The sequence below is a fragment of the Tachyglossus aculeatus genome, chromosome 4 (genome assembly GCF_015852505.1).
Source record: "Tachyglossus aculeatus isolate mTacAcu1 chromosome 4, mTacAcu1.pri, whole genome shotgun sequence".
Lineage (NCBI taxonomy): Eukaryota > Metazoa > Chordata > Mammalia > Monotremata > Tachyglossidae > Tachyglossus > Tachyglossus aculeatus.
Window position 1 is genome coordinate 131,979,201 of NC_052069.1, and position 21,300 is coordinate 132,000,500.

At 46.0% G+C, this 21,300-nt stretch overlaps 1 protein-coding gene across 1 annotated transcript; it reads left to right on the forward strand.

Annotated features, from left to right (window-relative positions):
- The first annotated feature begins 1,951 nt into the window (after positions 1-1,951).
- LOC119927167 (olfactory receptor 14A2-like) lies at positions 1,952-20,288 on the forward strand. Its single transcript, XM_038745700.1, has 5 exons — positions 1,952-1,955; positions 3,291-3,331; positions 3,738-4,157; positions 19,608-19,680; positions 20,242-20,288. The coding sequence occupies exons 1-5, from the start codon at positions 1,952-1,954 to the stop codon at positions 20,286-20,288; spliced, it is 585 nt and encodes a 194-aa protein (XP_038601628.1).
- Positions 20,289-21,300: the final 1,012 nt, after the last annotated feature.

Here is a 21,300-nt window from a genome sequence, read left to right on the forward strand (position 1 = left end):
CATGCCTCAGTTCCCTTATCCATAAAACGGGGTTTAAGATGTTAGCCCAACGGGAAACGTGGACTCTGTCCAATCTGATTAGCTTGTATATACTCCAACACTTAGTATAGTGCCTGATATATAGTAAGCCCTTCAGTAATACCAAAAGAACAAGTTACAATTGGCTGATAAACTGACAGATTGAGTGTCTCAGGTTTTGAATTAGAGAAGGGTGGTACAAATCACAGTGGCAAAAGACTTGACAACAGGAATCGTTGGGAGGCTGGGATGCGGATGCTGCTGTTTCTACGGGAACCCCGAGTGCGGGTACCTTCGCTGATACTGCAGAGACCGGGCCCTTGTCTCCCAGGAGCCTCAGAAACCACGTGATCAGAGGGTGCGTGGCTTGTCCAGGCCACGAGGTCCCTCGGCAGCGCCCTGAGCCATCCTCCATGATCTCCCTCGGAGCAGCTCCTGCTTTATCTACAGGGACGGGGCCCTGTCTGGAGAGATTTTCAGGATCTGAAGGAGATCAGAGAGGGATCGAGGGCTCCACTCTGTTCCTTCCTGGCTGACCAAAGCCAGGAGTCTCAGGGGAAAGAAGGGACCAACCCAGCCCTGTAGAAGTCAGCGACCCCCAGCCCCACGCTGCCCTGATGAGAGTGACCAGGGGTGAGTGTGATGGAGGGGAAGGGGGTTGATGAGGATGAGGATGAAAGAGAGGGAGCCAGTTTGGGGCCTAATTTGAATTCGGAACAAAGCCGAGGGCACTAAAAGGGGAGGTAGGTTTGTAGGAAGAGTCGTGTTTTCCAGTTCAGTAACCGCGAACCACCGCACAAGTCTCCTCCTTTCTCCTCAAGCCTCGCTACCATGCCAACCACCCACCGGGCTAATGTGCTCCAGCACAGTGTCACGGACAGTCACTTCGGCCTTCAGTGGGCCCCAGAATCCCTTGCAGTGGGTAAATGACAAGTACGGCTGAGAGAGTGTGACCAGCTTTGGACCGCCACCAGCACTATCAGAAATTCCTCCTTGTAAGAGTTATTCCCAAATGTTGGAAGGAGTAAAATAGTTGGAAATATTGTAATTTCTGACCTCAAGAACTTTCCAGTCTACCGGGCTAGTTTGACACAATACATTTTACTATCAGACAATCAATCTTGAATCATATTTATTGAGTGCTTACTGTGTGCACTAAGCCCTTGGGAGAGTAATAATAATTATTATTATTATAGCAGTATTTGTTAGCTCTTTCCCTGTCCCAAACATTGTCCTAAGGCCTAGGGTAGATATAAGTTAAGCAAAGTCCTTGTTCCACATGGGGCTCAAGGTTTTAACCTCCATTTTACAAATGAGGCAACTGAGGCTCAGAGAAGTTAAATGACGTGCCCATGGTCACACAGCAGACATGAGGAAGAGCCGGAATTACAACCCAGGTCCTTCTGATTCCTTCTGAACTGCCAGGCCGGTGCTCTATCCACTTTAGCACACCATAAAAGACACATATCCTGCCCCTTCTAGAAGGAGAGAAAGGATGGAAAGTTGAATACGCAATTATTGCATGCCATTTTACAGATGAGGCCCAGAGAAGTTAAGCGACTTGACCAAGGTCCCACAACAGCATAGGGACAGAGGAAGAATTAGCACCCAAGTCCTCTGACTCCCTCTAAGCTATGCTTGGGAGAGTACAATAGAACAGAGTTGGTAGATGTGTAGGCTGCCTTCAAGGAGTTCACAGCCAAGAAGAGAGCTCCTGGACCCATGCATATTTCATTGAATGAGGATGGAAATGAGTTGATTCGAGCTCGAGTTAGGTGAAGTAGGTTTAGAGAGCTGGAAAATGAATCGGGGAAGCTGATTGGAGGAGGGGGGATCTTAGCAGTGCTCAGAATTCGGAAAGAACTGTGCTCTCTCAGATTTTGAATGGATAAGGGAGGGAGTTCCAGGCTAAGATCGAAAGGGAGAGTCGACCATGGGTAACAACTAGAAACTTGCTTTGAGAGCTGAGAACACGAGTTGAACTATGGAAAGGGGTAGAAGTGCAGTTATATGGTGGAGAGCCTTCAAGCCGATTGTGAGTTTTTCTTGGTTGTGAAAAGACACAACTTGTCGTGAGAGGAGGTTGATAAGAGGAGCAATGTAGGCTGAGCGATGCTTTAGGAAAGGACTAGATGAAGGGTGAGGTATGCTTTCTTTTATGTGACTACAAGTGTGAATGCAGATATGTGAGCAAATGGAATCAGTTTGGTGTATGTGTGGGTTTCATTTTTGTTGTTTGTTTTATGGTAACGCTAAGGGCTTATTATATGCCAGGTAGTGTACTAAGCACTGGGGTGAATACAAACTAATTAGGTTGGATACAGCCCATGCCCAATAGGGTGCTCACTGTTGCAACCCCCAATTTAAAGACGAGATAACTGAGGCACAGAGAAGTTAAGTGACGGGCCCCAGGTCACACAGCAGACAGGAAGAGGAGACAAGATTAAAATCCAGGTCCTTCTATCTACAGGCTCATTCTCTCTCCACGAAATGGATTAATTTATGTATAAAGGCACTTCTAGTTTAACTATAAAACCACTGAAAATATTTCACAATACTCATGTACATATCTTTAGGTTCTCTGACCTCTCCTATCCACTATTCATTTTAGATTCAGTCTCCTTAATAAAAAAATACTCTTGATATTTACTAAGTGCTTACTACGTTCCAAGTAAAGTATTAAGTGCTGAAGGAGATTCAGGACAATCTAGTAGAACATAGTCTGTGTCCCACAAGGGATTCAAAGACTAAGTAGGAGGGAAAACAGGTATTGAATCCTCATTTTAATATGGAGAAAACTGAGGTGTAGAGAAATTAAGTTACTTTCCCATGGCTATGCTGCCGACAAGTTGTAAAGTTGGGATTAGAACCCAGGTCCTCTGACTCCGAGGCCTGGTTTCTTCCCAATGGCCGCCTGTTTCTACACAGTTCAAAGATTGGTGCGTCCAATAAAATAAAAGTTCTTTGGGGGTGGTGATCATATGTACTAATACCATGAACTCTGTAGGTAATCAGTAAATAGAATAGATTGACTTAGTCTTATCCCTTCACCCCCAACATCAGTGTCTCTAAATTGAAGTCTTCCCTCTTCCTGTGTAGGGAGTCGACATCATTCCCCAGAAATGTCCAGTATCTCCACGGTGAACTTAAAGATCATTTTGAATTCAATAGCTGTCTCCTCTCCCTTGAGAATCACCAGCAAGTGTCCTATCAATTGCTTCACTCATGCCACCAAATGACTCTAAATTTGGCTCTTCCGGGATCCATTGCAGAAAGTCAGTTCTGCCTCCAAAGAATGCCCAACGTCTCCACAGTGAGGGAATTCCTCTTGCTGGGATTCTCGGAGGTCCGGGAGCTGCAGCTGGTCTACACCACGCTATTCCTTCTGGTCTACCTGGCGGCCCTGACGGGGAATCTCCTCATTGTCGCCGTCACCGCCCTCGACCGGCACCTCCACACCCCCATGTACTTCTTCCTCAGGCACCTGTCCGTCATCGACCTCTGCTACATCTCCGTCACCGTCCCCAAGTCTATCGTCATCTCCCTGACCGACCGTAGATCCATCTCCCTCCTGAGCTGTGCCGCCCAGGTTTTTTTTGGTGTTTCTATTTGCTGCTTCAGAGCTGGTCGTCCTCACGGCGATGTCCTACGATCGCTACGCTGCCATCTGCCTCCCCCTGCGTTATGAGCTCATCATGAACAACGCGGCCTGTGGAAAGATGGTGGCCGCCTCCTGGTTCAACGGAGTGCTGTATGGGGTCTGGTTTGCAGCTTCGTCTTTCTCCCTGAGCTTCTGTGGGTCCAACGTCGTCCAGCAGTTCTTCTGTGACGTCCCCTCCCTGCTGAAGATCTCCTGCTCAGAAGACCACGTCGCCATCAATGTGAGCGTCACCGGTGGGGTAGCTTTAGGTGTCGTCTGCTTCGTCTTCATCATCATCTCCTACGTGCGCATCTTCCATGCCGTGCTGAAGATGCCGGCTTCCGAGAGCCGGGCCAAAGCCTTCTCTACCTGCCTGCCTCACCTCGCCGTCGTCACCGTCTTCCTCTCTACTGGATCGTTTGACCATCTCAAGCCCGTGTCAGACTCCCCCTCGACCCTGGACCTGCTGATGTCCGTGTTCTACACCGTAGTGCCCCCCGCCCTGAATCCCCTCGTCTACAGCCTGAGGAACAGGGACATGAAGGCCGCCCTGGGGAGAGTCCTAAAGGGGAGATTTCTCCTCCCTCCTCTAATAGACAAAATGTATTTTTCCTTTTGCTGACTATCCCATTCCTCATCAAGGTTCTGGCCGTGGGGGTATCCATATAAAGAGCTGTCCAAAGAGAAAGTCCAGCGTCTGAGGATTTGTCAATGTCTGGGACAGATGTTGATAAGCCGTGTGTGACTGTAAGCCCGGTGTGGGCAGGGATTGTCTCTCTTTATTTTGAATTGTACTCTCCAAGTGCTTAGTGCAGTTCTGTGCACACAGTAAACACTCAATAAATATAATTGAATGAATGAATGATAAGTAACTGTTTGAGCGGCACCGTGGCTTTGTGAAATGAGTATGTGGCTGGGAGTCATGAGACTTGAAATGTCTGCCAGGTTCTGCCACCGGCCTGCTGAATGACCTTGGTGCAGCCACATAACCTCTTTGGGTCTCTCTGTAAAATCGGTATTCAATATGTGCTCTCTCTTTCTCTTACAATCTGAGCCCCTGTGGGTCAGGAAACCTTTCCTATCTGATTAGTTTGTTTCTACTCCAGCACTTGACAGTCTTTTGCAAGTAAATTCTTAATAAATTCAATAATGATAATGTTGATGCTACTACTGATAATAACAATAATTCTATGAATTTTAAGATCACTCTTGGTGGTTATGAAAATCAGAAAATCGGAGGGAGACAAGGGAAGCAGTCATGGAAAATGTTCCCCACATTTGAATGCCTGTTTACTTGTTTTGATGATGCCTGTCATTCATTCATCCATTCATTCAATCGTATTTATTGAGCACTTACTGTGTGCAGAGCACTGTACTAAGCGCTTGGGAAGTACAAGTCAGCAACATATAGAGATGGTCCCTGCCCAGCAACAGGCTTACAGTCTCCCCCTTCGAGACTTTGAGCCCGTTGTGGGCAGGGATTATCTCTATTGGAATTGTACTTTCCAGGCGCTTAGTACAGTGCTCTGCACACAGTAAGTGCTCAATGAATATGAATGAATGAATGAATGAATTTGACTGATCAAATCCTTGTTTCGAATCCATTCGTTCATCCATCCATCCATCCATGCGATCTTCCATCCATCCATTCATCCTTCAATACATGCCCCCATCCATCCATCCATAGTAATAATAATAATAATAATGGTATTTGTTAAGCGCTTATTACATGCCACGCACCGTAATAAGTGCTGGGGCAGATATAAGTTAATCGGATTTTACAAAGTCCTTATCCCTCATGGTGCTCACAGTCTCAGTTCCCATTTTACAGATGAGTTAACCGAGGCACAGAGAAGTGAAGTGCCTTGCCTAAGTCTACACAGAAGGCGTTCCACCCATCCATCCATCCATCCATCCATCCATCCATCCATCCATCCATCTACCCTCCCACCTTTCCATCCATCCATCCATCCATCCAACAACCCATCCATGCATCCATTTATCAATCCATCCATCCATCAACGAATGATATTTGTTGAATGCATCCTGGGTGTAAAGTACTGTAGTGAACACTTCGGAGAGACCAAAATGAATTAAACCTCATTACTGGTTTCCAGGAGCTTAAAATCTAACAGGGGAGATAGACACAGGACAGGACAGGACAGAGAAGAGAATGGAAAGAATGATAGAAAGATGACTATGTGCTTAAAGAGTACATTTTATAAAGGCCATTTTGTACAAAACGATAATGGTGGGTGTGAGTGCAAAACCCAGCGCTTAGAACAGTGCTTTGCACATAGTAAGCGCTTAATAAATGCCATCATTATTATTATTGAAAAGGAAGAAGTGGCCTAAGATGCTGATTGGTAGTTGGGAGAAGATGACTTAGGGAGAAGAAACGTGAATCGTGTGAGGCATCCTGGAAGTGGTGGGAAGACAGAAGGGCTTTGAAGAGGGGGAAAGGTGTTCTGATGGCCTGGAAGGGGGGAGGAGGAAATATGGGCTGACAGATTATATCTCCATTTTCCATCACTGAGATATTTTGAAAGGGGACAGGGCCATTCAGAGGAGAGAATGCAATGACCTGCTCATCTCTCGTTTAGTACAATGTCTCAGCTCTGAGATAGAAGAGGACGAACCCTAGGCTACAGCCTGTTCCTTCTGAAACCAGGGATTTTCCCATCGTGTCTACCCAGCCAGTATAAGTGATTCCTTCCCATCACCCTATTCTCAGACCGCCTCAGCACTTCCCAGACTGATAATAGTAATAACAATAATAATAATAATCACATTTGTTAAGCACTCACTATCTGTCAAGCATTGTTCTAAGTGCTCAGATAGATGTAATGTAATCGGGTTGTCCCAACTAGGGTTCACAGTATTATTGGTGGTGCCAAAGTAGAAATTTGCTTCAAGCAAAGAATCTCCACTTTGTTTTCCCTAGCTAAGGTGGTCTTCAGGGCCATAAAGGAGAACATATGAGATGAAAAAGAGGAAATTTGCTTTAAGAGGAACTTCTCCTGCTGCAGTTTCTCTACCTAACGTTTACAAGGCCTGAAAAGACAATATTTCGGGTTAAAAAGGAGAATTTTGCTTCAAGCAAAACCTCTCCTCCTTATTTTTCCACCCAAGGTCTTCAAGGCCTCAAAAGAGAGTACATGAGGTGCCAAATAAGAAATCTGTTTCCCTGCACATACATCCTCTTGTTCTTTCTCCACCTCGGGCCTTCGAGGTCTTTAAATTGAGAATGAATAAGAGAATATTTGAGGCGAAAAGGGAGAAACTTTCTGCATGTAAATGATCTCGGCTTTTCTTTCTCTGCCTGAGGATTTCGAGGCCTTCGAAAGAGGGTATTTGAGGTGAAAAAGGAGAAGGTTTGTCTCATGCACACAATCTCCAATTTATGCTTTTCTAAGGTCTTCAAGGCCTCAAAAGAGAATCTTTCCAGGGAAAAAGGAGAAATTTGCTTTACACAAATCATTTCCTGCTTTCATTTTTCTCACTGAGTTCTTGAAGGCCTGAAAAAATGCGATATGGCATTTTTTTTAAAAAAGAGAATTATACTTCATTCAAAAACTGTCCTGCTTATTTGTCCACCGTGGGTCTTCAAGGCCTTTGAAGGGGATGTGAGATGTGAAAAATGATCCATTTGCTTCATGCAAACAATCTCGAGCTTTAATTCCTTTAAGGCCTTCAAGGCCGTACAAGAGAATGATTTAGATGAAAAGGGAGAAATGCACTTTATGTGGCAGATAACTCTCTTGTTCATTATTCCACTTTAGGCCTTCCAGGCCTTTTTACTGAGAATAGAGACTATTTGAGGTTCAAAAGGAGAAATTTGCTTCATGCAAACCATCTCCAGCTTTTATTTTTCCATCTGAGGTCTTTAAGGTCTCCAAAGAGAATAGTTGAGGTGAAACCGGAGAAATTGGCCTCATGCAAAACCATCTTCTGCTCTCATTTGTCTAATTAAGTCTTCAAGACCTGAAAAGATGATATTTGAGATGCAAAAGGAGAACTGTGCTTCATGCAAAGACCTCCAGCATTGATTTCTCTACCTAAGGCCTTCTAGGCCTTAGAGAGTCCTTTGATGTGCATAAGGAGAAATTCACTTCATGCAAACCAACTCCAGCTTTTACTTCCCTGTCTAAAATCTTTGAGGCCTCAAAAGCAAGTATTTTAGATGAAAAACGAGAACATTTACTTCTTGCAAACAACCTCCATCTTTGATTTCTCTATCGAGGGTCTTCAAGGCCAAAAAAGAGAATATTTGAGATGGGAAAGGATACGTTTGCTACATGCAAAGAGTCTGCAGCTTTGATTTCTCTACCAAGAGTCTTCAAGGTGCTGAAAGAGGATATTTGAGGTGGAAAATGAGAAAGTTTCATGCCATCTCCCGGTTGGTATTTCTTCAACGTCTTCAAGCCCTCCCAAGAGAATATATCTTGTGCAAAAGGAGAAATTTGCTTCATGCAAACAATTTTCTGCGCTGATTTTTCTAAATCAGATCTTCAAGGTCTGAAAAACAAATACGCAGGTTTAAAGAAGGAGAATTTTGCTTCATGAAAACACTGTCCCGCTAATCTGTCCTCCTTAGGTCTTCAACGTCTTTGAAAGAGAATAGATGAGGTGAAAAATGATCAGTTTTCATTCTGCAAACAATCTCCAGCTGTTATTCCTGTAAGGTCTTAGGTCTTCAAGGCCTCAAAAGAGAATATTTGAGGTGGGAAAGGAGAAAGTTGTCTCATGCTAAGTCTAGCTTTTATCTCTCTAACTTCTTCAAGGCCTGAAGAGATAGTGTATGGCATTAAGAAAAGAGAATTTTGCCTCATGCAAAAAATGTCCTGCTGATTTGTCAACCTAAGGGCTTCAAGGCCATCAAAGACAATTTATGTGGTACAAAAGGTTAACGTTGCTTCATGCAAATAATCTCCAGCTGTTATTTCTCTACCAAAGTCTTCAAGGCCTCAAAAGTGACTATTTCAAGCGAAAAGGAGAAATTTGCTTTATGCAAACAATTTCCTGCACTCATTCTTCTAAATCAGATCTCCAAGGCATGAAAAAATGATATGTGGGGTTCAAGAAGGAGACGTTTGCTCAAGAAAAAGCTGTCCTGCTCATTTGTCCACCTTAGGTCTTCAAGGCCTTTCCAAGAGAATATGTGAGGTGAAAAATGATTAGTTTACTTCAGGCAAACAGTTTCCGGGTTGTTATTTCTGTAAGGTTTTGGTCTTCAAGGACCCCAAACAGAACATTTGAGGTGAAAAAAGAGAAATTTGGTTCATGCAAACCATCTCCTACTTTGATTTCGCATAATGAATGTCTTCAAGATCTGGAAAGAAAATATGTGTGTTGAGAAAGGATAAGTGTTCTTTATGCAAATAATTTCTTGCTTTTGTTTCTCTGCCTAAGGGCTGGAGAAGGTAACATATGGAATTTAAAAAGGAGAAATTTATTGGTACAAAAACTCACCTCATAATATTCAACTTAAGGTCTTCAAGACCTGAAGTGGAAATGTACGAGGAAATTGGCTTCCTGCAGAAACACCTCCTGCGTAATAGTTCACTTCAGGCCCTCAAGGTCTTTGAAATGAGAATGAAAAGCGTATATTGGTGGTGAAAGGGAGAAATTTGTTTAATGCAAAAAAAAATCTGCTTGGATTTCTCTTCATAAGGTCTTCAGGTCCTGAAAAGAAAATATTTGACGGGAGAAAGGAGAGGTTTGCTTCATGCAGATTTATCTCTTGTTCATTACACCCCTTGAGACCTTCAAGGCATTTTAATGGAGATTATTTGACTCGCTGGGTCAGTCGGGCCCCGACCACCTCTTTTGCTGATCCATTGGGTCACCGAGCCACTGACTAGCTGGCCTAGAGGTTTCGGTTGGGGGAGAGCAGAGCTTCCAGCTCGAGGTAAGAACCCAGGACACAGAGGAGGAGAAGGGGAATGAGGCTTGGTAATGAAAGGGAATTGATGGAAAAGAATCCGTTCAAATAATATCTAAATGAAAGGACGACTCCAGAGAAACCAAAAAACTAGCCCGATCGTTGTACCCCCTCTCCTTGGGGAATTTGACGGGATTTGCGTGATCTAGTGGAAAGAGCGCGGGCTTGGGAGTCAAAGGACATGGGGTCTAATCCAGCCTCCACCACTTGGTTGCTGTGTGACCTTGTGCAAGCCACTTAACTTCTGTCTGCCTGTTACCTCATCTGAAAAATGGGGATTAAAACTGTGAACCCCACGTGGGACAACCTGATTACGTTGTATCTAACCCAGCGCTTAGAACAGCGCTTGGCACATAGTAAGCACTTAACAAATACCACTATTATTATTATGATTATCATTATTCTTAGTCCCCAGGGACATGGCGGAGCTGGTATTAGAATCCACGTCCTCTGACTCACAAGTCCGGGATCTTGCCATTAAGCTAGGCTGCTGTTTTCATTCATTCATTCATTCATTCATTCATTCAATCGTATTTATTGAGCGTTAACTGTGTACAGAGCACTGTACTAAACGCTTGGGAAGTACAAGTTGGCAACATATAAAGACGGTCCCTACCCAACAGTGGGCTCACAGTCTAGAAGGGGGAGACAGAGAACAAAACAAAATATATTAACAAAATAAAATAAATAGAATAAATATGTACAAATAAAATAAATGGAGTAATAAATATGTACAAACATATAAACATATATACAGGTGCTGTGGGGAGGGGAAGGAGGTAAGGCGGGGGGGATAGGGAGGGGGAGTAGGGGGAGAGGAAGGAGGGGGATCAGTTTGGGAAGGCCTCCTGGAGAAGGTGAGCTCTCAGTAGGGCCTTGAAGGGAGGAAGAGAGCTAGCTGCTTATGCTACTTCTCCGAGTTGAGCCACCAAGCCAGCCCGGGGGAGGGTCTTACGATGGATATAGAGCCAATCCTCGTTTTCTATAGATTTGCAATCAGATGTCAGAAAATGCAACTCATTAAATGTCCAATTGATTGTTTGAGGTCATGAACAAGATGTAACTCAGAGAAGCAGCATGGCCTAGGCTATAGAGCATGGACCTGGGAGTCAAAATGACCCGGTTTCTAATCTCGTCTCTGTTACCTTTATGCTATGTGACGGTGGGCAAGACTCTTCAGTTCGCTGGGCCTCAGTTCCCTCATCGGTGAAATAGGGGTTGAGACTGTGAGCCCATGTGGGACAAGGACTTGCCTGACCCAATTTGCTTCTATCCACCTCAGCGCTTAGTACAGTGCCTGGCACATAATAAACGCTTATCAAATATCACAATTATTATTATTGTTAATATTATATTATTGTTAAGGATGGGGAGGCGGGCTTTTTACACAGGCCCGGACCGAGATAATTATGCACCCTGAGACAGGGAACCCCAGAGAAGCAGCAAAGCCCAACTGATAGAGCATGGACCTGGGAGTCAGAGAACCTTGGGTTCTAATTCCACCTCCACCACTTGTCTGCCATGTGACCTTGGGCAAGTCATTTCACTTCTTGATTCGAAGTCCTCATCTGTAAAGTGGGGATTAACACTGGAAGTCCTATGCGGGACAGGGACTGTGTCCAACCTGACTAGCTTGTATGTACTTCAGTGCTTAGAACGGTCCCTGGAAAATAGTAAACACTTACCACGTACCATTATGAAAAAAATAATCAGGGATGGTCCCGTGGATTTAACAGAGTTTTAGGAAGGTGTTTTGAAGATGGGAAGCCCTGTGGCCGGGTGGATATCAAAGCAGAGGGAATTCCAAGCAAGGGAAAGGTGGTGATGTAGGGGTCTGAGTGGGGAGAGTTGGGAACGAGTCACAGTCAAATGGTGAGCTTGGGAGGAATAGAGAATGCAGATAGGAATTCAGTAGGGGAAAATAATGCATATCAATCAATCGATCGATCATATTTACTGAGTGTTCACTATGTTCAGACCTTGGAACTAAGCACTTGGGAGAGTACGATATAACAATATAACAGGGTTGGTAGATACACTCCCTGCTCGTGATGAGCTTACAGTCAAGAGGGCAATGTCTAAGATGGATTTCAGATGGTCCCAAGCCCTGGCATGGGATCAGGCTCCGAACCTCAGAGCTTAACCAGAACACTATTGTTAATCAAAGAAAGGGAATGATGATTAGTCTGTTGATGTTGTCATAGGAAGGAATCCCAGAGTGGGAACCACGTGGGATTGAACAGTCATTTACGTTGTGGGGGCCGAGACCACAAGGAGCCCACGATCCCGGCCTTCCAAGATTCCCGAACAGTCAGCTGTCTCAGCGGAACGCAGGGCCCGTCCTCCCACGGGGAATTCCCCAGGAAATAACCGGGCCGTCATCTGAGGGGAAGGCGCAGGCATCCGGAGATCCAAGAGGGGGAGCAAGGATCCTGACAGCTCTTACCCCTCGCCCACTCCTTCCTGTCTCTGCCACCAGGGTTCAGGACCGACATGATGGAGTGAGCCTGTCTCTCAGCAAGAGGTAGATACTCTCCTGCCCAGGACAGGCCCGGTGACTCTGGAGCTGAGCAGGGGAAAGGTGAGGGAAATTTCAATAGGGAACTGAATGACCAGGGTCAGAGTGACAATTTCTCTAAATCAAAAGCAGTGTCGTTTAGTGGAAAGAGCGAGGGCCCAGGAGTCAAGAGGGCCTGGGTTCAAATCCCAGGTCAGCCACTTATCAGGTGTGTGACATTGGGCAAGTCATTTCAGGTCTTTGGGGCCTGGTCCGGACCTCCAGGGATTCCCCTCAGAGCAGCAGCTGCTTTATTCTGGAAGACGGGGTCCATCTGCAGAAGCATCTCAGTGTCCCCGGGAGAGCAGAGAGCTTCTGTGTGACTTTGGTCGAGCCACTTAACTTCTCCGTGCCTCAGTTACCGCATCTGTAAAATAGGGATTAAGACTGTGAGCCCCAAGAGGGACAACCTGATTACCTTGTATCTACCCAGCGCTTAGAAAAGTGCTTGGCACACAGTAAGCGCTTAACAAATGCCGTAATGATTAACTATTTTTATTTTTATTTCAGGGCATCTGCTGTCGACAGCACGCCTGTTTCCAAGGAGTTAACAATCTGAAGGATAGTTCCTTGGGGTGGCTTCTGCTCTAAACGTTTTTTCAATCGCCGCCTTCACGTGCCGATTCCTCAGGCTGAGGGGAGTCAGGGTGGGGGGCACTACAGAATAGAACACGGACAGCGTCATTTCCAGCGCTGAGGGGGAGTCGGATAGCGGCTTCAAGTAAGCAGAGGAGCCGGAAGGGATGAAAAGGGTGACAATGACGAGGTGAGGCAGGCAGGTGGAGAAGGGTTTGGCCCGGCCCTCGGCGGCCAGCACCCTCAGCGTGGCCCAGAAGATGTGCAAGTCCTCTAAGGGACAGAATTTATGTTTCTTTTTGCTTATTCATTCATTCATTCAATCGTATTTATTGAGCTCTTACTGTGTGCAGAGCACTGTACTAAGCGCTTGGGAAGTACACGCTGGCAACATATAGAGACTGTTCTTACCCAACAACGGGCTCACAGTCTAGAAGTGGGAGACAGGCAAAAAAAGAAAGCATGTGGACAGGTGTCAAGTCATCAGAATAAATAGAAGTAAAGCTAGATGCACATCATTAACAAAATAAATAAAATAGTAAATATGTACAAGTAAAATAAATAGAGTAATAAATCTGTACGAACATATATACAGGTGCAGTGGGGAGGGGAAGGAGGTAGGGCGGGGGGATGGGGAGGAGGGGAGGAAAAAGCGGGCTTACTATTCCATTCCTTATCAGGGATCTGACCATGGGGGTATACATATAAAGAGCTGTCCAAAAAGAAAGTCTGGCACCTGAGGATTTGTCAATGTCTGGGACAAAGGTGGATAAGAAGTGTGTGATTGTAAGCCCGGTGTGGGCAGGGATTGTCTCTCATTATTCTGAATAGTACTTTCCAAGCACTTAGTACAGTGCTCAGCATACAGTAAGCACTCAATAAATATGAATGAATGAATGAATGAATGATAAGTGATTGTTTGGGTGGTATCATGGCTTAGTGGAACGAACATGTGTCTGGGAGTCTTCACTTTTGAAAGGTCTGCATGGTTCTGCCACCGGCCTGCTATATGACGTTGGACCAGCCATATAACCTCTTTGAGTCTCTCTGTAAAATCGGGATTCAATTTGTGTTCTCTCTTTCTCTGAGTGTCTGAACCCCTGAGGGCCAGGAAACCTGTTCAAACGGATTAGTTTTTTTTCTACTCCAGGACTTGACAGTCTTTTGCAAGTAAATTCTTAGTAAATTCAATAGTGATAATGTTGATACTATTACTGATAATAACAGTATTTCTATGACTTTTAAGATCACCCTTCGTAGTTATGAAAATCAGAAAATCGGAGCGTAACAAGGGAGAAGAGATGGAATCATGGAAACTGCCCCCTACATCTGACAGCCTGTTTACTTGTTTTGATGCCTGTCTCCCCTCCAAGACTGTGAGCCCGTTATAGGCAGGGATTATCTCTATTTGTTGCTGAACCGTACTTTCCAAACGCTTGGTATAGTGATCTGCACACAGTAAGTGCTCAATAAATTCGATTGAATGAATGAATGAATTTGACTAATCAAATCCTTATCTTGAATCCATTCGTTCATCCATCCATCCATCTGTCCTACCATCCATCCATCCGTCCAACTGTCTGTCTGTTAACCCATCTGTCTGTCCATCCATCCATCCATCCATCCATCCATCCATCCATCCATCCATCCATCCATCCATCCATCTATCCATCCATCCATCCATCCATCTATCCATCCATCCATCAATCCACCTAACCATCTATCCATAGTAATAATAATAGTGGTATTTGTCAAGCGCTTACTATGTGCCAGGCACTGTACTAAGTACTGGGGCAGATACAAGCTAATCAGGTATTGCATAGTCCCTTTCCCATGTGGGGCTCACAGGCTCAATCCCCATTTTACAGATGAAGTTACTGAGGCACAGAGAAGTGAAATGCCTTGCTTAAAGTTACACAGCACACAAACCACCCATCCATCCAGTCATCTATCCATCCATCTACCCACCCACCCTTCCACCATCCATCCATCCATCCATCCATCCAACAACCCCTCCATATATTCATCTATCAACGATATTTGTTGAATGCATCCTGGGTGTAAAGTACTGCAGTGAACACTTCTGGGGGATCAAAATAGATTATACACCATCCCTGCTTTCCAAGAGCGTAAAATGTAACAGGGGAGATAGGCATGGAATCAGTTAATGAGAGGACAAAGAAGAGAATGGAAAGAACGGTAAACAGGTGACTATGTGCTCAAAGAGTATATTTTATAAAAGCCACTGTGTACAAAACTATAATCGTGGGTGTGAGTGCTAAAATGGAAAATTGGTCTAAGATGCTGATTGGTAGTTGGGAGAAGATGACTTAGGGAGAAGAGAAAAGAATCGTGCGAGGTATCGTGGAAGTGGTGGGGTGTCAGAAGGGCATTGAGGATGGGGAAAGCTGTGCTCTGGTGGACTGGAAGTGGGGAGGAGGAAATGTGGACTGGCAGATTATTTCTCCATTTTCCATCCCTGAGATATTTTGAAAGAGGACAGGGCCATTCAGGGGAGAGAATGCAATGGCCTCCTCACCCCAGTTTGGTACAGTGTCTCAGCTATGAGATAGAAGCGGACGAGCCCTAGGCTATAACCCATTTCTTCTGAAACCAGGGATTTTATCGTCGTGTACACCCATTCAGTGTCAGTGATTCCCTCCCATCACCCCGTTCTCAGACCCCTTAACCACCCCCTAAACTGATAACAATAATAACAATGATAATAGTTGCATTTCTTAAGTGCTTACTATGCATCAAGCACTGTTCTAAGCGCTGGGTTAGGTACAACATGATCAGGTTGTCCCACCTGGGATTCACAGTCTTAATCCCCATTTTCCAGATGAGGTAACTGAGGCACAGAGAAATTAAGTGACTTGCCAAAGGTCACACAGTAGACAAGTGATGGAGGCGGGATTAGAGCCCACGTCCTCTGACTCCCAAACCCGGGGTCTTGCTACTAAGATACGCTGCTTCTCATGATGCTTCTGTGGGTTAATCCCCCAAACCAGCCCGGGAGAGGGTTTTAGGATGGATTGAGAGTCATTTCTCGTTCTCTCTAGTTTTGCAATCAGGAGACGTCAGAAAATACTAATGATTAAATGACAGATTGATTGTTTGAGGTCATGAACAAGATGAAACTCAGAGAAGCAGCGTGGCGTGCAATAGAGCATGGACCTGGGAGTCAGAATGACCTGGGTTTTAATCTTGGCTCTGTACCTTTCTGCTCCTTACCTTGGGCAAGTCTCTTCCCTTCTTTGGTCTTCAGTATCCTCATCTGTAAAATGGGGATTGAGACTGTGAGCTCCATGTGGGAAAGGGATTATGTCCAAAATGATGAGCTTGTTATCGACTCCCAGGACTCAGTACAGTGCCTGTCTCATAGTAAGCGCTTAACAGGTACCATTGAAGAAACAAAAGAAGCTGAATCGCCCAACCGTTGAGCCAGATGGTCACTTACTGCGGGAACCTTTAAAGATGCCGTTGCCATAGAACCCTGCAGATACGTGCCATCACCGGATCCTCATCTATGTGGAGATTCAAAGACCGTGGAGACGAGCCGCCGTGATCCGGTCCTCGGGGACCCCCCTCTGAGCAGCTGTGGCTTCACCCTAGGGGACGGGGGCCCTGCCCGGAAAGCGCATGTCAGTGTCCGCGGGAGAGCAGAGAGAAGCTGATGGTTCCTCTCTGTCTCTATGTGGCCGCTGCATCCAGGAGTCCGAGGAGAGAGGGGAAAAAGCCCAGCCCAGAGAGGGTCAGGGGTCCCTCAGCCCCACGTTGGTCCAGTGAGAGTGACAGGGGTTGGGGATGGATAGGGAGAGACCATCACGCAAATCAATGTGAGTGGGAGGGTCACTCTGGGAAGACGTTCATACCCGGGGCCCAGGGTGGAGTTGGAACCTGAGCTGCATACACAAGCAGAGAGAAAAGTCTTGCCCCTACAGTAGCCCTTTGGTCCCCTCCATCCACCGCCAAAACCCCGGTTACCATGGCTGCCGGGCTAAGGCATTATGGCATGGTGCCATCCCCTTGCGGTGGTGACTTCAACCATCCTCCGGTCTGGGACAAGAGGGAGTGAATGAAACTGCACCAGCCAGATATTCATCACCGATTCCTCCGCACAGGACATCCCTCACCAAATCTTGGGCAGTTGCAAGAGAGAAGCAGTGTATCCTAGCAGAAAAAGCATGGGCTGCGAGTCAATGCAGTTGAGTTCTAATAACGGCTCCATCTCTTTTCCCTTTTTTAATGGTATTTGTTATGTCCTTACTATGTTTCAGACATTGTTCTAAACACTGGGAAAGTTAATCAGGTTGGACACAATCCCTGTACCTCATGGGGCTTACAGTCTGAGCAGGAAGGAGAACACAAGAACTGAGGCACAGAGAAGAGAAGTGACTTGCCCAAGTTCATACAGAAAGCAATTGTCAGAGCTGGACTTAGAGCCCAGGTCCGTGCTCTTTCCACTGGGCCAGGCAGATTCTCTTTTGAGGGATTTGGGGCAGGCCACTTCTCTTCTCTGTGCCTCACGTCCCTCATTTATAACAGGGGAACTGAGACTGTGAGCCCTGTGTGGGGCGGGGGATGAGACCCACCCAATTTTCGTGGATTCACCCCATAGCTTAGTACAGTGCCTGACACATAATGAGAGCTTAAGAAATCCTGTAAAAAGAGAGGTAAAAGGCATGATCCCTGCCCTCAAAGAATTTCCAATCTAATAGGCTAGATAGACAAAATGTCACTTACAACTGGGAGGACAAAAGAATGGAACAATGGATATGTGGATGAGCAGTAGCCTGGTTTGCTGGAAAGAGAATGGGGGTGGGACGCAGAGGTCATGGGTTCAAATTCCAGCTCCACCACTTGTCAGCTGTGTGACTTCAGGCATGTCACTTTACAACTCTGGGCCTCTGTTACCTCATCTGTAAAGTGGGGATTAAGACTGTGAGCTACAATTGGGACAACCCGATTACCTTCTCTCTCCCCCAGTGCTTATAACAGTGCTTGGGGCATAGCGCTTAACAAATACTATCATTATTATTATTAGTGCTTGATAGTCATATTTTTGAGTGCTTAATGTGTGCAGAGCGCTATTCTAAGTGCTGAGGAGAGTACCCTATAAAAGAGTTTGTTGACATGTTCCCTGCCCACAAGGAGCTCACTATCTAGGGGGGAAGCAGGCATCGATCAGTCCACCAATCGGAGACATTTATTGAGTGCTCACTGCGTGCAGAGCACTGTACTAAATGCTTGGAAGAATACAATATAAAAGAGTTGGTAGAAATGTTTCCTCAAGGATCTTACAGTCTAGATTATTGAGTCTTACCTTAGGTAGCAATATCCTGAGAGTCTGCAGATGCATTGTCAGCCTTCTCTCTGATCTCCCATCCTCGTGTTTCTCCCCACTTCAATACATACTTCATGCTGCTGCCCGGATTGTCTTTGTCTAGAAACGCTCTGGGCATGTTACTACCCTCCTCAAAAATCTCCAGTGTCTACCAATCAATCTGCGCATCAGGCAGAAACTCCTCACCCTCGGCTTCAAGGCTCTCCATCACCTCGCCCCCTCCTACCTCACCTCCCTTCTCTCCTTCTACAGCCCACCCCGCACCCTCCGCTCCTCTGCCGCTAATCTCCTCACCGTACCTCGTTCTCGCCTCTCCCGCCATCGACCCCCGGCCCACGTCATCCCCCGGGCCTGGAATGCCCTCCCTCTGCCCATCCGCCAAGCTAGCTCTCTTCCTCCCTTCAAGGCCCTGCTGAGAGCTCACCTCCTCCAGGAGGCCCTCCCAGACTGAGCCCCTTCCTTCCTCTCCCCCTCGTCCCCCTCTCCATCCCCCTCATCTTACCTCCTTCCCTTCCCCACAGCACCTGTATATATGTATATATGTTTGTACATATTTATTACTCTATTTATTTATTTATTTATTTATTTTACTTGTACATATCTATTCTATTTATTTTATTTTGTTAGTTTGGTTTTGTTCACTGTCTCCCCCTTTTAGACTGTGAGCCCACTGTTGGGTAGGGACTGTCTCTATGTGTTGCCAACTTGTACTTCCCAAGCGCTTAGTACAGTGCTCTGCACACAGTAAGCGCTCAATAAATACGATTGATTGATTGATTAAGTCTGGAGATGGTCACTGACAGATGGTGGAAAAAAGTGAATTAGCTAAATTCCCCTTGAGAAGGTGAAATTCCATAGGGTTTTTGAGGCTGGGATATCTTGGGCTGGGGAATTAAAAAGGGCGTATTTCCAGACCAAAGGAAGGGTGGAAGCCAGAGGTGTGAGGAGGAAGCATCAAAAGCGAGTCACGGTAAGAAGGTTCGTTTTTTGGAGGGTTGGTTGAAGAAAGCGGGTAATGAGGAGGAGAATTAGAACAGGCTGATGGCACTGAAGCCCGTGATCAGACATTCACTGAAATCAACCCAACTACAATCCGTTATTCCTCTAGACTGTAAACTCGTTGTGAGCAGGGCCTGTGTCTGTTTATTATTCTGTTGTACTCTCCCCAGCATTAGGTACAGTGTTCTGCACACAGTAACAGCTCAATAAATATTACTGAACGAATTCATTTTTCACTTTACAGGAGCTGCTGCAATCACATTCCCTGTGCTAGAAGCTGTGTATGTTTGTGTATGTGTATGGGTGCACGCAAAATACTGGGTAGTGGAAGCAGGGAACAAGTTCAGGTAGTGAGGAGGGTTGAAGACGAAGACAGAAAAAGATCTCCTTTCAGACAGTAAACTCGAAGTGGGCAGGGAATGTTTCTACCAACTCTGTCGGTGTGGCGGAGGGTAGACCATCTCAGGAATTCCCTTTATATAGACCAAAATAGTGTAAAAATCCGGATATTTCCTTATCCCTGCAGGATAATGCACTCAAAGATTATTTTAAATCCAATAACTGTCACCTTTCCATAGAGCAACACGAGCAAATGTCCTGTCAATTTCTTCACTCATCCCAATAATGGGCTCTAACTTTGCCTTTTCCCGCATCCACTGCAGAAAGTCAATGATGCCTCCCCAAAATGCCCACTGTCTCCACGGTGACAGGTTTCTTCCTGCTGGGTTTCTCGGAGATCCGGGAGCTGCAGTTGGTCCACGACGCACTGTTCCTCCTGCTCTACCTGGCGACCCTGACGGGTAATCTCCTCATCGTCCCCATCATCGACCTGGATCGCGGACTCCACATTCTCATGTACTTCTTTCTCAGGAGCCTGTCTGTCCTCGACCTCTGCTACATCTCCGTCACCGCCCCCAAATCCATCCACAACTCCCTGACCGACCGTAGAGAAATCTCCTTCCTAGGCTGTGCAGTATAGGTCTGTCTGGTGATTTTCTTTGAAGGTTCAGAATATTTTGCCCTCACGGTTATGTCCTATGACTGCTACGCCGCCATCTGCCTCCCGCTGCGCTACGAGGTCATCATGAACAGAATGGCCTGTGGGAAGATGGCGGCCACCTCATGGGTCAGTGGGGGCCCGTTTGGAGTCTTGTTTTCAGCTCCGACCTTCTCCCTGTCCTTCCGCGTGTCCAACGTCTTCCAGTAGTTTTTCTGTGACGTCCCTTCCCTGCTGATCACCTGCTCCGACGACCATGTCTTCTGCTTCGTCTGCTTTATTCTCATCATAATCTCGTATCTTCCAGGCCGTGTTGAGGATGCCTGCCGCCGAGGGACGGGCCAAAGCTTTATTTAACTGCCTGCCTCACCTCGTTGTCATCACTCTCTTTGTCATGATTTCCTTATGTGCTTACTTGAAGCCACCCTCAGATTCCCCCTCAGTACTGGACCTGCTGGTGTCCGTGTTCTATACGGTAGTGCCCCCTGCCCTAAACCCCCTCATCTACACCCTGAGGAAACGGGATATGAAAGCCACCACGGGCAGGATCCTAAATGGGTCACTCACCCAGTCTCTATTCTGGGACAAAATGTCTCCTTCCTTGTGCAAATAATCTCACACCACCACTTGACCAAGGAATTGCCCTTGGACCTAGCCAGATACTCAGCTGTCCTACAGGGTTCACAGAAAACGCTGGTCGTTGATGAATTGTCAAAGTCTGGGAGGGAGGCAGCTAAGACTAAAGTAGGATTGACTATCCAGTTTTGGTGAGGCATCATGGCCTAAAGGAAGGGGAGTCCCTTTAGACTCTAAACTCATTGTAGGCAGAGAATGTGTTCAACAACTCTGTTAAACTGAACTCTCCCAGGTAAATCCTGTTTTGGGGCCATTCTAATCCCTGCTCTGCCACTTGTCTTTTGTGAGACCATGGGAGAACCACTTTACGTCCCCAAGCCTCAGTTACCTCATCTGTAAAATGGGGATTAAGACTGTGAACCCCACTTAGGACAACCCGATTACCTTGTATCTACCCCAGTATTTAGAACAGTGCTTGGCACATAGCAAGTGCTTAACAAATACCATAATTTGTTTTAAATTCAATCATGGCCTAAAGGAATCTCTCAAGACTGTAAACTCATTGTGAGCAGGGAATGTGTCTATCAACTCTGGTATATTGAACTTTTCCAAGTGCTTAGTACAGTGCTGGGCCCAGAGTAAGGGC

Coding starts and splice junctions, on each gene's coding strand:
- LOC119927167 (XM_038745700.1), top strand. Junction 3,332..3,737: donor GAATGCCCAACGTCTCCACA/GTGAGGGAATTC, acceptor GCCTGTGGAAAG/ATGGTGGCCGCCTCCTGGTT. Junction 19,681..20,241: donor GCAACACGAGCAAATGTCCT/GTCAATTTCTTC, acceptor TCTTGTTTTCAG/CTCCGACCTTCTCCCTGTCC.